The following is a 15,729-nucleotide window of genomic DNA, read 5'->3' on the forward strand; positions in this document are numbered from 1 at the left end:
GCTTCTATCTCTCTGCAGAATTAGGATATTAACAGTAAAATTCGTTTTAAAGTCTTGATCCAGCCCAACCATCCACTCTTTGTTTATTATATAATTACATCTTTCTCAGGAGCTGTTCTATTCTTAACAACCAAGAAACTAACCACTGCTTGGTCTGAAGCTTTCTTTTGAGTGATCAGTATGCTCTACTTACCAAAGAGAGCGAATTATCTTTTGTGAACTATCTTGCTGCAGTACAGGAAGTTTATAGTTCAGTGGCTAACACACTACAAGCACTGGGGTGCTAAAGGACATCTGTGTGCAGAGTGTAAATATACATTCCAAGTTATAAAAGCGTGGCAATATAATGGCTACTAGAAACACTTATTCTGTGATAGATTATCTCTTAAGTGCAGTCACAAAAGTGAGTTGCTGAACAGTCATATTTTGATACCTGTTCCTGATTTACAACCTCTCCAGATACAGGATGCTCTCCCTGATGTAATCAGGAATAAGTTCTGTCCCAGAGCTGCTTTCATTTGGTCTTCATGCTTCTCATGAACAGCTCTTGGAAGCTCTTGGTAGCTTTTCACTTCACTGATCACTCTCAAAGGATGATCACAATCAAAGGCTGACATTAGCTTTCTCAAAATTGTACTTTTGATTCACTTTGAAACGACTATAAAACTTTACTTTCAAATGTTATTTTGAACATCTGTTCTCCTACAAACATCTTCAATTTAATTTGCCATGTCTTCTTTTGGCATTTTGCATATTATAATCATTGTTCCTGAAATTAATTTCTTCCTGTCCTCCTATCTTTCCCTTCTGCTGTCCATTTCCAAATTCCACATCCAAATAACATAATCAATGAAATAACACAACAGTAGGTGAACAAAATAATTCTTCCATTGATAGCCATTCTAGTCACACACTTTTCCTTGTTCTTTATCATCAGGAAAATCTACAGTATCACCCAAATACCACCATACTGGTATTACTGAATTAGAGATTCTACAGCAAGGAACAGAAATTAATTTTAAAATATTCATTTTTAAAAAATCCTTTATGCCTGTTGAATTACATTGTTGTTGAAATCCAGTAATATTTATATAATTAATTAAGATTATTTCCCTAAATTCTTCTCTTCAGTATTTTAAAAAAAACAGTTAGTGCACCTATCTTTACTTGATTTTCTGCAAACGTATGTTAATGAGGGAGTAACCATTAGTTGAGGTTTTCTGCTACAGAAAATGAAAAGATATTTTGTCTGTAGTTAATCACAGCAGTATCTTAAAGAATAAAAGGATTTCTGTTGGAACTAGAATACAATCTGCCTTTTGACCACAAAAAAGTTTAATTATTTGTGTGTGTTTTCTCCAAAACTTCACTTAGTAAATGTTTCTTGTAGGCAAGTTGGAAATTTTCTTCTATAAAGAAAATATGGAATGTCTATGATGCTCTCCAGCAAGATATTGATGATTTTTGTCAGATTTAGGTTATAAGAAGCAGCATTTCAAGTTACAGTTCTTGTAAATTGCTTCAAAAAGTAATTTCATACAGTCACAGTGCAATGCTTTTCTTCCTTTACCACACTTCTTTTTCATTAAGTTATAAAACATCTTAAACAAATATGCTAGAGAGCTCTTACCACCCACAGAAATCTGATGGCAGGTGTCATCTGCAGTAGAAATCAGTCTTGATGAACTCTCTAGTATAAACAATAGTTCTAATTACCTTCCAGAGCATATTTCATGTCCTGGGCAAACAAAGTCCACATGATTTCAGCACTGATTTTTCCCATGTTCAGCTCTTGAGGGAACCTGCAATCAATCACATTACATCAGTTCAACTGCTGATAGAAATTGTGCCTACAGCTGCACAGCAAAAAGGCAAATATTCCCACAAAATTAATTCCCTAATATGCACTTAGCGTATTTTGTTTTTTTGCACAATTATATCAACCATCCAGTCTTCAAATAAAAACTTCCCTTAGTCTAATATCAAGGGCCTAAATAATTAGTTGAACATTGTACAACTTCCCTAACATCACACTGTAAATCAAGAAACATCTGTCTCTCTCACATATAACTTCCCAACTTTAGATAAATCAGAGGCCTTACGAAAAACGTGAAACACTTGGCTTAGAAGTTTAGCAGCTATGAGTTTTCCTTAATTCCTTTGATACGATGAAAAACAGTGAAACTGTCTGTGAAGCTGTAGTGGTCTATGCTAGTTGAATTCAGCTCACTGCTTGAAGACTTTCACCTTAAAGTATGGATCATAAAATGGTTTGGTTTGGAAGGCACCCAAAAAAGCCATCTAGTCAAACCCCTCTGCAGTAAGCAGGGACATCAAAAAGACCAGGTTGCTCAGAGCCCAGTGAAATAGGAAAGGATATAAAAGGCAGAAAAATGCATACTTCTGATTCAAAATTTTAGTTTTGGTCTCATGCTTCATGTCATTGAACACCAGTCCTTCTCAGATAAGTCCTGCTGTTAGCAGGTAAGTATTTTCCCACAACTGTTTCACAGATCCCAGCTGCTTCTTATATGGTGTAAAAGAAAAGCTGTAACCTTTCAATTACCATCCTCATTTAGTCACTAGCAAAGGCTGACAGACACTGTTTCACATTTTGTTTAAAAGGAGAGCTATTTGCATGGGGTTTTGTTGTTGTTTTTGGTTTGTTTGTTTGTTTTTTTCAAATCCCTAAACCAAAGAAACCCAACAACAAACCCCAAACAAATGAAACCAAAACTCACTTATGTCCATACTGCAGCTCTCAGGGCACAGGAGCAGACCAAAGCAGGTCATGCAGATATAGCAGAAAGTACTGCACAGAACCCAGGCATGGGAAAGAAGTTGCTTATCCTGCAGTGGTGCGGTGAGAGCCATATAAATATTTGGCAGTTCACCGTGAATATCTCAAATCATCAAAGGCCATATTCACAGGTGAAACACACAGAGCTGTGTGGCTTTCGTCCTGAATTCCTCACATCACTTTATACTAGCAGAGAATTTGATCCAGAGCATCTTGACCTAATCAGAATAATAAAATTCACTAAAGAAATTCAGAAAATGTTCAGCATTTTTTTTGCATAAAAATACACAGATTTTTGAAGTTCTTATGGCCCAAGAAAGACTAAAAGTGATGTGCAGCTTCAAGATGGTAGCAATATGATGTAAGTGATGTATTCCTTCCAGGGATGTATTTGACCCTGATCATATCTGCAAAGAAAAAGCACTTAAACAACTAATTAGCTCTGTGACTTTCACATGAAGCAATTGCCAGTTCAGATCCCTGATATGCCTTCTTTCTGCTAATGACTGCTCAGTTACTGACTTCGTGTTAATTCTCTTAACACACAATTAATTGTTGTTCAAAAGCTCAAATGTATTTCATCTGTCTTAATTTCTTTGCCTCCAGGCCAGTCTTAGCGCTCTCTTAGCAAGAGATTTGAACTTTAACAATTTGCTCTGAAGAAATATTTGAAAGTTGATTTAACATTGACATTCTTTTGTCCATATGCAAAGTTGACCATGCAGGTCTGGGTCTGATAGAAAGAAACTTTTTTTGTTATTAATAGTGCCTATATGTGTATACATTTTAACTTGTTGAAATACAAGCACACACAAACTGCATTTTATCACTGTTTCTTAAATTACCGAGGTTTCACACAGTATTCTCGATTATTACAGTTAGGTACTTGGGGTTCACACCCAGAGATGTTGACTTCTGGGTCCCTGAAAAATATAAACTTACTGCATGACCATCAACTGGATATACCAGTGAAATTCTCCAATCCGATGGCCAGGCTATGGATATTTGCAATTTTATAATTACACAGATGCAGTTCTGTACACAGCCCTGCAGATCTGAGTGTCAATTTCCCATACATCCTATCTCGTGTTACCTCTTACAGTGTCCACTTAGCAGGAGATTACTGTGACAACAATGGTCATAGAACAGAAAGCCCATTTCTTTATATTATAAAATTTATTTTTCACATGGAATGAATTTGCTTCATGGCAGCTATGATACCTGTAGGTGCATTTATCAGAGACTCAGAATAGAGTTTTGATTTGTCCAAAGCAAGTTAATAATGCCATGTGGACAGCTAGCCTAATCAGCATTTTCAGTCAGTGACATTAATTCAACATGCTAGTGAAATAGGACCAAATATGCCTCTAGATCTAATTGAATTGTGATTTTAGCTACAAAATACACTTCTCCAAGCACTAACATGTGGAAAGACATCATGTAGTTTACCAGGGTCCATCCTGACTTTAGTTCATGACTGTTTCCTACAGTTTAATAATTTGTCTTCCAGACAATATGATCCCATTTGAGGAAGTAACAGTACTTGTTTATCTTGTTCTAAGTACAGAATTCTGTCTTCAGCACTATTGCAGCCCCTTCTCCACACAACACCCCCACTGCTTTTTCACTTCTTGGATTTATAAATGAGTGAGTGGAATCCAATAAACAAAGTAAACTTCTAGTTTTCAACACTGCCTTCTCAATGTTGAATCTTAGCTACTGCAACTTTACCCAGCTCAGACAGGCACGCACAACAAACACTGTGACAAATGTCTTTGGACATTAGAAATAACCATTTCACATCTGATTCATGGCTTTCTTTTATCTGTCATTCATATGAATTGTGTTGACATAAGAAAATAAGCTTTTAAATTTTTTTTCCCCTATTACTCTGCTCTACATTCTTTATCCTGTTCACTGAGGCACTGCAATTTGAGACAGTACGACATTTGTATCACAAAACTAATTAGCCACAAGCTGCTTCTTAGAAAAATTTACTACTTACAAACACGTTACAGAAATAAGTGTTATCTACCATTGTTAAAATTCCTTTTATATACATACTAAATATAATGGTTGATAATGGAATTACATGGAGACATTAAAGCTGGATGGGACAGACAATTTAATTTTAAAATTTTCAACTATTATTAATTTGCAGAACTTTGGACAGAAATTATCAATCTGTAACTGACAGCATTTCTGCATCAATTGCTCTTTCTTAATTGGAGTGTAAGATCTAAATAATTTTTAATTAGGTTTAACTGGTTTTCAACCAGTTTCTGCATTTGCTAACATCAAAACCTTGGGGTTAGATTTTTCTCCCTTGATATAAGTAACATTTACGTGTATTTTCAGTTAGCCATTCTGTCAATGAACACTGTACAAAGAGTACAGGATTGACAAACTACATCATGCATTCAAAAGATTTGAATGAATGACATGAATGTCAATGAAAAGGAAATAAAACTCAGACCTGTGTCACCAAGTATCAGAGAGCTGTGCTGGAGTAAAATTTTGTTCTCAACAGGAAGGCCTATAATATTGTGGTTACTATTTCAACCATTAGCTGGCCAGGATAGCAATAATGACTGTGATACGCTCCATCTCTAGTAGTGACCACACGGACAGAAGATTGGATTCTGTTTTGAGCTAATGCAGCTATTTTTATAATATTTTTGAGCAATTTAAGCTGGAACGGACATCTGAAAGTCATCTAGCTTGAAGAAGAAAGAATCTCAGTGATGTCAGGTGGCTCAGAGCCTGTACAGCTGAATTCTGACTACCTCCAAACACTAAAATGATACAAGTTTTCCAGGCAATGTAGTTCGGTGTTTGATACCTTTCACTGTGGAATATGAATTTGCTTCTGTAGAAGTAATACGAGTTTCCCTACCTGAGAATTGTGCTCATGCCTTAACTGTGTACTTGTGGAAGTGGCTTGGCTGTGCCTTTTCCTTATAACATCTCATTAGGAAGTTGAAGAATGCAATCAGCACTGCCCATAGCTGTACAAACTGCTTCCTCAGCTTCTGCTTACAGAAGCTGTTGACAATGGCTGTCTTCTACCCGGGAATCAAAACTGGAAAAAATTCCAAATGCAGTGTCAAGGGTTCTGACTAGAAGGAAGGAATCACCTCCTTCAACTTGTAGGCTATGGTCTTTCTAATGCAACCTAATTATGTTATTAAGCAAAATACAGCTCAATGCATTAGCAGCTCTGTTCATGAGGGTAGCAGGATTTGGTCTCTCCTTAACGTCCTTAAAATGGTAGCTGCAGTTTTTGTAGTACCATTTTTTGATTAACATTCCTCCTTTGCAAGAAATTTGTTTTAGTAACAAATTTCATGCCTTATGAGACTTGTTTTATCAAAACCTCAAAAGAGGCAATTAAAAACACTCCTGGAATTTAAAAAAAAAAAAAAAAGAACCTTTGAGATTTCTATAGATAAAACGCCCCTGAAATCCAAATGACCTCTTAATTTCTTATTCAAATAGAACAGTCACTTCGGTATTTTAAATAAAAACCCAAGAGAAATTCCTTGAAAGAAACATTTTAAAACATGTCAATTTATCTACAAAAGTCTCAATTATCCACTTCATTTCCATTTGACAGAGTTCTCATGCAAGTGTGGGCATACTTAAATAGATCTCAAACAAATATGTTAAAGCCTTGTAGAACTTCAAACAGACAAAATTTATGTACTTTGTTAAATGTAGCACATCAGATAGAGAAGCTTCCTTCCACACTTCTCCCAAATGTGTCTGAAGTTGTTATTCAGTTAAAACAGTATCTACCAGAGAAGCTGATTCAGCTTCCCTAATTGTAGCAGAGGTGGCACCTTTCAAGCAGACAATGGATAAGATATTTCTTATACCACATCTCAGACCTTGCGTTGACGAGCATGGAACGAAAGTTCCTTGACAACAGTGCTGCTGATAATGCAAGATATTTTGCCCTTTCAGCTACATTACTGTTAGGACTTAAGGTGCAATTCAGTAATAGTAAATCACATTAGGCATTATGATCTGCATCTTCTGCACTGTGTCCCACAGATAATGACTTTGCAGATCTCATTTAGAGGAAATGCATTGCTGATTCCAGCACAGGTGTGATGAAGACAGGCTGACTTAGACTGTGCTTGAATTCTCACGTCAACCATTCATCAACATCTGTATGCTAATTATAAATGGCCAATACAAATCAGTTCAACCACAGCAAGTAGCAAAACCATCTGTAAAATCAGCTATCATAGTTATGGGTATTATGCAACCATCACAGTTATTGTTGCAGTGCTGTTATATATGTGAGTCACTAACAGAGCTTAATACCCAACAGAAGCATACAAAATATTCCACAAGATAAATGGTAAGAGCAGCAGCTGACTTATTTAGAGAGAACAGATCATCGAAGGTCAAACTCTAAAGCATCTATGTAAGCTAGAAATTTTGTATTGTTTGTGTTTTATCACCATATTTTTAGGTAAAAATACTTTTTTTTTTTTTTTGCAAACTACTTCAGAATTTTGTCTCTAAGCAGCAAAATATCAGAGACATTTTCCATGTAAACCATGTACATTTTCTAGTCTTTGCAAAAGCCACATATTTTCACCATTTGCAAGTGAAATAAGATGATGACCAGGAGAGTGCTCTGTTAGTAATTTTGTAATCTCTTGCTGCAATTATTGCTGTCTCATAGGCCATAAATTTCCCAATTGCTCTGTCATTCTTAGAGCAATGCTATAAAATCTCAGTTTATCCAAAACACTGTTATTAAAATCACTTTGATCATCTGTGTGACAGTCTCTAATCCTCAATTCATAAATCAAACATACAATAGTATTTGCTGGAATGTCTTAATAAACAGAACAGGCTAGTTTTTTATAGAAAATAAATTAACCATTAGGGTGCTTGCACATGGTAATTCCCAAGTATTTCCAAAAGTACTAGACTGAAGGTGTCCACTTAGGAATGTTTTCCCTCTGTGCATTTAAGTAAGCAAAAAACGTGTTTACAGTGGCTAGTTCTAACGGAGTGCTACACAAAATCATCTATCAATGGAATGAAATTGAATTTAGCTTGAAAGAAAATGAGAAGAATCAGTGTGTGATGCAAACACAAATATACCCCCAAAACATTTATCCTAGATAGTACTACATGTCTGGTTCAATTCTAAATTAAGAAATTTCTATCATAACAAACAAAAGTGCTTTATTATTAATCTATGTTGTTAAATCTTTTAAGATTAATATCCCTGAATCTCAGATGTACATTCTCAGGGCCACTCATATTCCCAGTTTTATTCAGCTGCTAATGACATTTTGGTCCTGGTGGATTTGTGTCGTGCATGTAGCAACAAGTTAGATTGCACATGGAGTGCTGCACATGGTCTTAGGACAGAAGTTCTATTTGATTTGAAAAATCATATTGGAAAAGACAAATTCTATTTAAATCATGAGCAAAGGTTTTATCCATTCTCAACTTTTTTGCTCTACCCCCCACTTTTCCTGAGATTTTAATTCTTAACCAAAACAATATTCCTTTTCCTGAAGAAAACATAACAGAGAAGACAGATACCTTATACTGTCTCTATAACTACTCTGGTCTTAAAGTGCTTGATATATTGCTACATGAGAAACTGACAGCAGGCCTTGTGAAAGAACAGCCTGTTGCTTTGTAAAGCATAACAACATCCACAGGTTCAATGAAACAGGTGATATCATATGCTTCCACAGAATGAAGTCTAACTGATAACAGGGAATATCACTGAATCATGAACCACACCAGATAGACTTTCCCTTATCAAAGAAAAAAAAAATCTAGAGTTAGTCTGACATAGTCCAATTTATTATAGTTTCTCTGATGTTTTTTCACTTCCTTTTGTTTGTTGATTTTTTCCCCACTGATGTATATTTTGTAATTCACTGACTCATACCTTACAGCTATGCTCTTTCTTCAGTATAAGTTACTATCCTTGACATCATGGATTTATTAAACATCCTAGCTCATGAAGCATAAGGAAATCTGCTCCTGTAGACTTCACATGCTAGTTCTTTCCACATTATGGAATGGGGAGGAAGTGAGTCATATCTTTTGGAAGCTTGCTTTTACAGCAGCTCAAATAATTTCCATTTCCAAACACAATGCTGTTTCCCATTCTGTGTTGACATCAACATTTCTCATCCTCTGTTATTCTCCTTTAATTTCTGATTGCCCAGATCATATTGTAACTAAGTGCCACGCTTACCATGAAGAGAACTCAGTCCCATTGTATTCAATTCCTTTTTTCCCTCTTAAGTTCTTTTGTAATGTTTAATCTCCCTTAACGTTTTAAATCTCAAGGAAATGCCTTCTGACCTCCAAAATGTAACTTTCCAGAATGTACCTTTGCTAATCATACCAGTTTTTTTTCCCATCTCCTATAGGCTCTGCTTTTTACCATAATACCATTTTTGAGTTGGTTATTCACTACATCTTCTCCAGGAACATAGTACTGACACTGCTCCCAATTCTTCTCTCTAACTGCAAATGCTAACAAATTTTGCAGTACTATTTCATATTGGAGTACTTTCTCTAAGTATCTGACCAGCTCTTCTGAAACACCATGTGCTTGATTTTTTTTACCCATATAATAAACACTATCACTTCTTGGTTCCTCAGTGATTTGGATAGTTTTGTGACCATCAAATCCTGGTAATCTCAGACAACATTAATAGCATTTGTTATTGAATGGTACCCATGATTTTAATTTTTCTTCCAAAATGTGTTTTTTAGCTATCAGATGGAGACAAAAGTTCAAGGGCTAGCTAAGCCCTCTATTTCAATATGCTCTGCACAAGTCACCAAAACAAGTCACCAAATGGTACTGAAGAAGCACAAAAGTACTAAATAAGAGTATGAAACAGTGTTCACAGCAGAAAGAAAACAGATCCTTACATTACAAAGACATATCAATAATTAACAAATGTAGAAGTCCCACCAGAGATGTCTTGTTTCTTAAATTTGCATCACAAGACACATATTCTATGTACTATAAAATTAAATGGAAAGCTTTCTTACTAAAGATGTGCAGAGGCACAAAGTTTAGGTTTCAACTTCCAACTACACAAGCATATTGTAATTGAATATTTGCTCATGAATCAGCATCCAATCCCACTTTAATTTGCTTTAACTAACAGAATGAGAATTTTACAACTTAAATAACAGACTTTTTTTTTTTTTTTCCAAATTGATATAACATGTTTCTTATATAAGATATGCAAGTTGCAAATACAAATCCCACTGAATGGTCAGGTATGGTCTTTCAGTTGCTGCCATGGTTGCTAAGGCAAACGTCATGTTTCATCTGGATTTGTATTCTGATTCAGTTCAAACTGCTCTATCACAGCATCTTTCTTTTCTTTTTTTTTTTTTTTTTTCTCCCCTCCAAGGTAGATCTAAAAATAAGGTTTCCAAAACTGGTTGAGCAAAAGAATTTTGAGCAATATTGTGCCATTGTGAAAACTCCTTTCAGAATGCCTGTAGCTCTCCTGGGGATCTTCAGTAACCTCATTTTAACAACAGAATTCAAGTGGATGTAGGCCTAAGGGTTCCACTGAGACACTGCACGGCCATGTATTTCTGATAAGGAGTCATAGTTTGCACTATTCTTATGCATTCAACTTATAGTTTCCTTTCATCCATTTTCTGGGGTACACAAGTGGAAAGAAGCTGTTATTTTTCTCGACAGCTTTTACATGCTGATTTTGTGTTAAGAGAAGCTTTTCTTTTAAAACTAAGACATATCCGAAGAAAGTCTGAATTGTTTTTCAAAATTTTCCATCCACAGCTCCTATTTCTGAAGCACATTTTTTCCCTGCTTAGACCCTTCTGCTTCAAAAAAAAAAAAAAAAAATCAAACAAACAGCAACCAACCAAACAACCCCCCCCCAAAAAAACCCAAAAAAACCAAGTGGAAATGGGAGAGAAGTCACAAACAAACTCTCTCCTTTAATCTGTCCCAAATCCATCCATTTCTGATTTTCTATTCACATCTTATACAATTACTTAGCTGTACATTAGGCATCCTCCTAATTGCTTTAGAACTTTATTCTTTATCCCCTTCCTTTCTCCCTCATGTTTGCATAATATAGCTAGAACAACTCTTAGGATAAATAATCCCCAATTACTCTTGTTTCATTTCAATGAAAATTAAACCCGAATATGTATTTGTTCCAGTTTGATGTTTTATAATATTTGTTACACAGCCAGACAAAAAACCTGAGCTGTTGTATAAACGGCCTAAAGAGGAAGAGAGTTTTCTTTCTCTACAGGCTATTAACTTGTTGCTTAATGAGGCCAGTGCAGGAAATGATTGAACAAAGATGTTTATACAATCCACTTATTTAAGGGAGGCAATAGAATCTCTTCCAAATTCTGGTTATCACCAGGTGGTTTCTTTGGTAATCACAATGTGGCTCCATAAAACATGTGGCACCTTTCCTCAGCAGACAAGCACATCTCCATGTAGAGAGTGCCTTTCAGTATCTGTTCTGGCTGAAGGAGACTTGTCCTTGTTCCTCTTCAGACCATTCCATCAAAAGCCACAGCAGACACCTCTGTTAATTGTTTAGCCATAATACAGATAAGAGTTTCCATTTTAACTTTTGCCTAAGTCATCACTGCTAGATTATGCCTAGATTTTCTATAATCTCTCTCCAAGGAGCTCAAACTTCTCCCTAGGCCCTCATCGTGTCACATTTCAATTAGAGCGACATCTGTTTCTCTGTCCTTAATATGTGAAGGTAGTTGAGTCATCATCTCTGGAAGTGTTTAAAGGTCATTTAGATGTGTTGTTTGGGGAGGTAGTTTAGGGGATGAACTTTGTAGAGTAGGGTTAATGGTTGTACTTGATTCTAGGGGTCTTTTCCAGCCTGAATGATTCTATGAAACACGTTCCTTTGTACCGCTTCAGTTTATTTCATTTTCAAAACCTAGCACTCTATCTCCTCTTTCTGTGTTTATTGATTTTTGTATCTCTTTTCTACTAGTGTATCAACCATAAGTTATTCGAATTGTCTTGGCCATTCATTGTACCCCCTTGATCTGTTTCCTCTTAAATTCTGAGAAGTTGTCTTCCATCTCTGTTAATTTCAGGACATTGCTCTCCATTTTATAAATTTTCATGTCAGCCTGGCTAGGTTTCTTTCTAGCAGTCATAAATTTGGAGAGCATCTTTTTTGTGAGGTTCGTTATTCTTTTACAAGCATGTACCTAAAACTCTATTATAATGCCTAAGAAGTCTCAACATGATTTGAACATTTCCTGTGCCTGGATATTATCATAACATTAATACCATCACACTGTTTCAGTGAGCTTTCCCTTCTGTCTATCCATTTCATTTTCTTGCATTGATGTTTTGCTGCTATTTTTTTTGAGATTGTTCATATGACATCTATCTTTAGTGTTCCTAAAACAAAAAGTTGTCTTTCTGTGATCAGAGCACTCAACCTTTATCACACTATGTCAATGTTATATTCTTTATGTTTAAAAATCACTAGCTGGATTTTATTAAAATACAAATTCCGGTGCATTTCCTGTCCTAATTTTTATAAATCCACAATTCTCAATTTTTATGGGGAAAGTAATTACTTACTGGTTCAAGACAGGTGTGTATGCTGTCTTATCTTCATCTATGATGGTGACCATCAAAGTAATAAGCTGTGCCCAGAAATCCAAATTTTTTGTTGTTGGTCCTTGTTCTTCTTTAGGGACTTCTTGTTTCTTACCCTGTTTAAACAAGATTGAATGTATTTTAAATAAGATAAATTAGAGAAATATTATGAGATTTCTCCCTACAGATTATTACTTGATTGAAAAGAGTGGTATATTAAGATATTTTTGACAAAGATTGTCTGTCTAATTTAGAGACTGTACCTGGCTGCGGACATAGGTCAAAACTGGTACACAGTGCAAAGACAGCAGGTCAGCAAGATAAATAGAGACTTGATTTTTAATACATGTCATATTCCTCTTGATGAAATGCCTGTTTTTTGCACCTTTTTATATAGCTATAAGTAAGTATTAGTATTAAAATTGGTGTCACAGACAGGATCTTGAGAGACAGGAGTGCAGGTTATGTGTGGTCTGTAACAAGGGAAGGATGTTGCTTTTCAACTGCACCTGCTCTACACCCCAAAAGGATGAGAGGTGTCCAGAACACAAGGGGAGCAATTAGAAACTCCTGTACACCACACATGCCTTGGTGTAGAGCACTCCAAACTCAATTTGAGGGTTCTGTCTCAGGATAGCAAAAAGATCTCTTAGTGCAAAAGGGGGAGCTGTTCTCATATAAATGAGAATAGCCTGCTTGGGGAAGTGAAGGCACAACCTGTAGCAGATTTTGGGCCCCCCAACTAAGTTTAGCCTATGTTTAAAACCCATTGATGTTTTTTAATATATTTTTTGACAAAATACTAAGAATATTTTTGCTATTTTTCTCTCTTTCTACTACTTCTCTATTCCTCTCTCTCCGTTTTCCTATTTTTTCTCACTTTCTCTCTATTCTCTGTCTCTCTTGGAGGATCATGCTACCTTCACGAGATTCTCATAACAATGCTGAGCCATGGGATGGTGTAAGAATTGGTCCAAAGAACATTATCTGTCTCAACATCGTCATCAGAAATCAGAACCCCCCAAAACTTGGACTAATATTCTTGCTAACATCTTGAGGTAGCAGCCTGTTTCAGTAATAAGTTACTGAGCCTGTACAATGGAGTGTGGTCTCCATAGATACACAGGTGCATGCTCCACTGAACAGGACTGCTTGGTACTGGGTGAACCAAACCACTTCTGTTGCCATAGTGAGCGTCAGGATAACAGATCATTCCACTGTCTGAGTTCATTCTGCTAGAGTGAAAATCATAGATGCTGTCAGAAAAGGATTGATGCCTTGGTGCTGATGAGGAAATCATGAGTGAATTTTGCTCATTATATTGTAGTTATAATATGAAAACTCACCCCCTGGTTGAAAGCTACCCATCCCCAAGGCAGGCCACACCTCTGACACTCCTCCTTGGGCATGAGTGGAAGCCTCACTCATGAGGGGCAGAGAGAAGTGGAGAGAGGTGGAGAGAAGCAGAGATTGGCTGTGGAGAGATGTGTGTTACTGAGTATAGAAGAGGTCTCCCTAGCAATGAGACTTTGTAAGCTTTCTCCACTAGGATCAGGAAGGGATCAGAAGGACCAGCAGGACTGGACCTGGGACCAGAGAGACATCTTTGCATTGTTGGTAGCTATAAGCCTCTTTCGCTTTTCTCTTTTTACTTTACTTTACATTACTTTTCTCCTTTCTTCTCTCACCCTTTCCTACCTATTGCACGCTGCTTTTATGGCCAAACAATAAATGCTGATTGAAGCAAACCCTCTTGGCATGGTCACCTTATGTTTTGCACTTTGAGATCACAGCAAACAAACCATCATGAGCCCACTGGGTGGACTGTGACAACCACTTACTAACTTCTACTGAGAATTGTATACTTTTTAATCTTACTAGAATGAGCATTTACAGCTAGATTTTGTCTCTACAGTTTAGATTTATGAATTCTGAGTCTACAGTTTCCTAGAAAAAAGTATTTTCCAAATTGACAGAAGTGTCAGATTCCTTATCAATGTCCAATAAACAACTTCAGTACATAGAACCAAATATGAAAAGAAATATTTTTATCTCTGCATGGACATACACATACATATACATATACACATAATTGCTGTCACACAGAGGTACATCAGCAGATGCTAGGTCTACACATGCTCTTCTACACAGCTATCAGAGAAAGAAAGGCATCCTTTTCACTCAACTAGTAAATCAGAAATTAAACATCTATTATCCTGCAAGATTAAACATATATTCCCTGAACTTCTCATTTGTAGTCCAAATATGATCACTTCAGTGGACCCCATATCTTTGAATAGATATGACATTATATTAGTGTCACAGTGAATTAATTAAATGTTATCTTAACCTCAATTAACTCTTATCTATTAGCAACATTTAGAATGGCAGAAAAGAAATTTCAACAGAGCTTAATTTAAAATTGGTTCTGTGGTCACTGTGGAATATTTTAGAAAAGTATCATTAATCACAGCACTATGTACTCAGCTGATCTGCAAATGCTGTGGTTTCAGTGTCTAAAACAACTGAGATAAAGGCAAGGCTCAGAACCAGTTAGAGTGAATGGGGTGACTAGCATCTCTGGTGATTAGTAGCCCCCCATGCAAACAAGAATGCTTTGCAAAACAGAAATTAATATTTGGGCTCTCATGTCAATCACAAGAGTTTTCCCTGGTGTACATACTACTTTTACTAAACCTCCTGGTTTCTATAGCATGTTTCATGTACCCTTTTTTTTCCTCAGAAGCTAGTGCACGTTTGAGCCAAACCAGCTGAAAGGTGGTTATAGAGGACAAAACAAGTTCACATGTAGTTCAGTATCCTAAGAACTACATTTCACAGAAAAAAACTGCAGTAGCATGTATGCAGCTGGGACAGCATCTCACAAGTGTGAATTTCTATAAAAATTCTTTTGCACAGAAATCTTTTAAAAATAAGGATGATCTTTTGAAAACCCCCAAAGAAGGTATTCTTAGAACAGTCTCACATTAACAGAGGTGGTTTTATGCTCTTAAATCAAAGTGCATACTCTGCCCCTGCCCAGTTGAAATTTCCAATCTGTATCCTAAAGTTTAACTAATGGGTTAGAAATACCCAGAATCATTCAATTTGTTTTTATAGTCCTGGCAGTATTATTTGTTTCATTTGGTTTCTGGCAACAGGTGCTTTCATAGAAGCATTATAATGAGGTAAAACAATGTTGGAAGCTTGATGATTACTTGCAAACTTGCAGAACTGTCTAAAGAAAGTTCCATCTTGGGATAAAAATTAACTTGAA

The 15,729-nt window shown here is 36.1% G+C and overlaps 1 protein-coding gene across 2 annotated transcripts in view; it reads right to left on the reverse strand.

Annotated features, from left to right (window-relative positions):
* The window catches only part of UNC13C (unc-13 homolog C), a 133,020-nt gene that overhangs the window by 39,734 nt on the left and 77,557 nt on the right, over nucleotides 1-15,729 (reverse strand). For both annotated transcript variants that reach the window (XM_054388399.1, XM_054388397.1), the window contains 2 exons: nucleotides 12,435-12,568; nucleotides 1,717-1,802 (listed from right to left, as the gene is read on the reverse strand). In XM_054388399.1, coding sequence (XP_054244374.1) covers nucleotides 1,717-1,802; nucleotides 12,435-12,568 — 220 coding nt within the window. The remainder of the gene's footprint in view (nucleotides 1-1,716; nucleotides 1,803-12,434; nucleotides 12,569-15,729) is intronic.

The sequence above is a fragment of the Indicator indicator genome, chromosome 16 (genome assembly GCF_027791375.1).
Source record: "Indicator indicator isolate 239-I01 chromosome 16, UM_Iind_1.1, whole genome shotgun sequence".
In the NCBI taxonomy this organism is placed as follows: Eukaryota; Metazoa; Chordata; class Aves; order Piciformes; family Indicatoridae; genus Indicator; species Indicator indicator.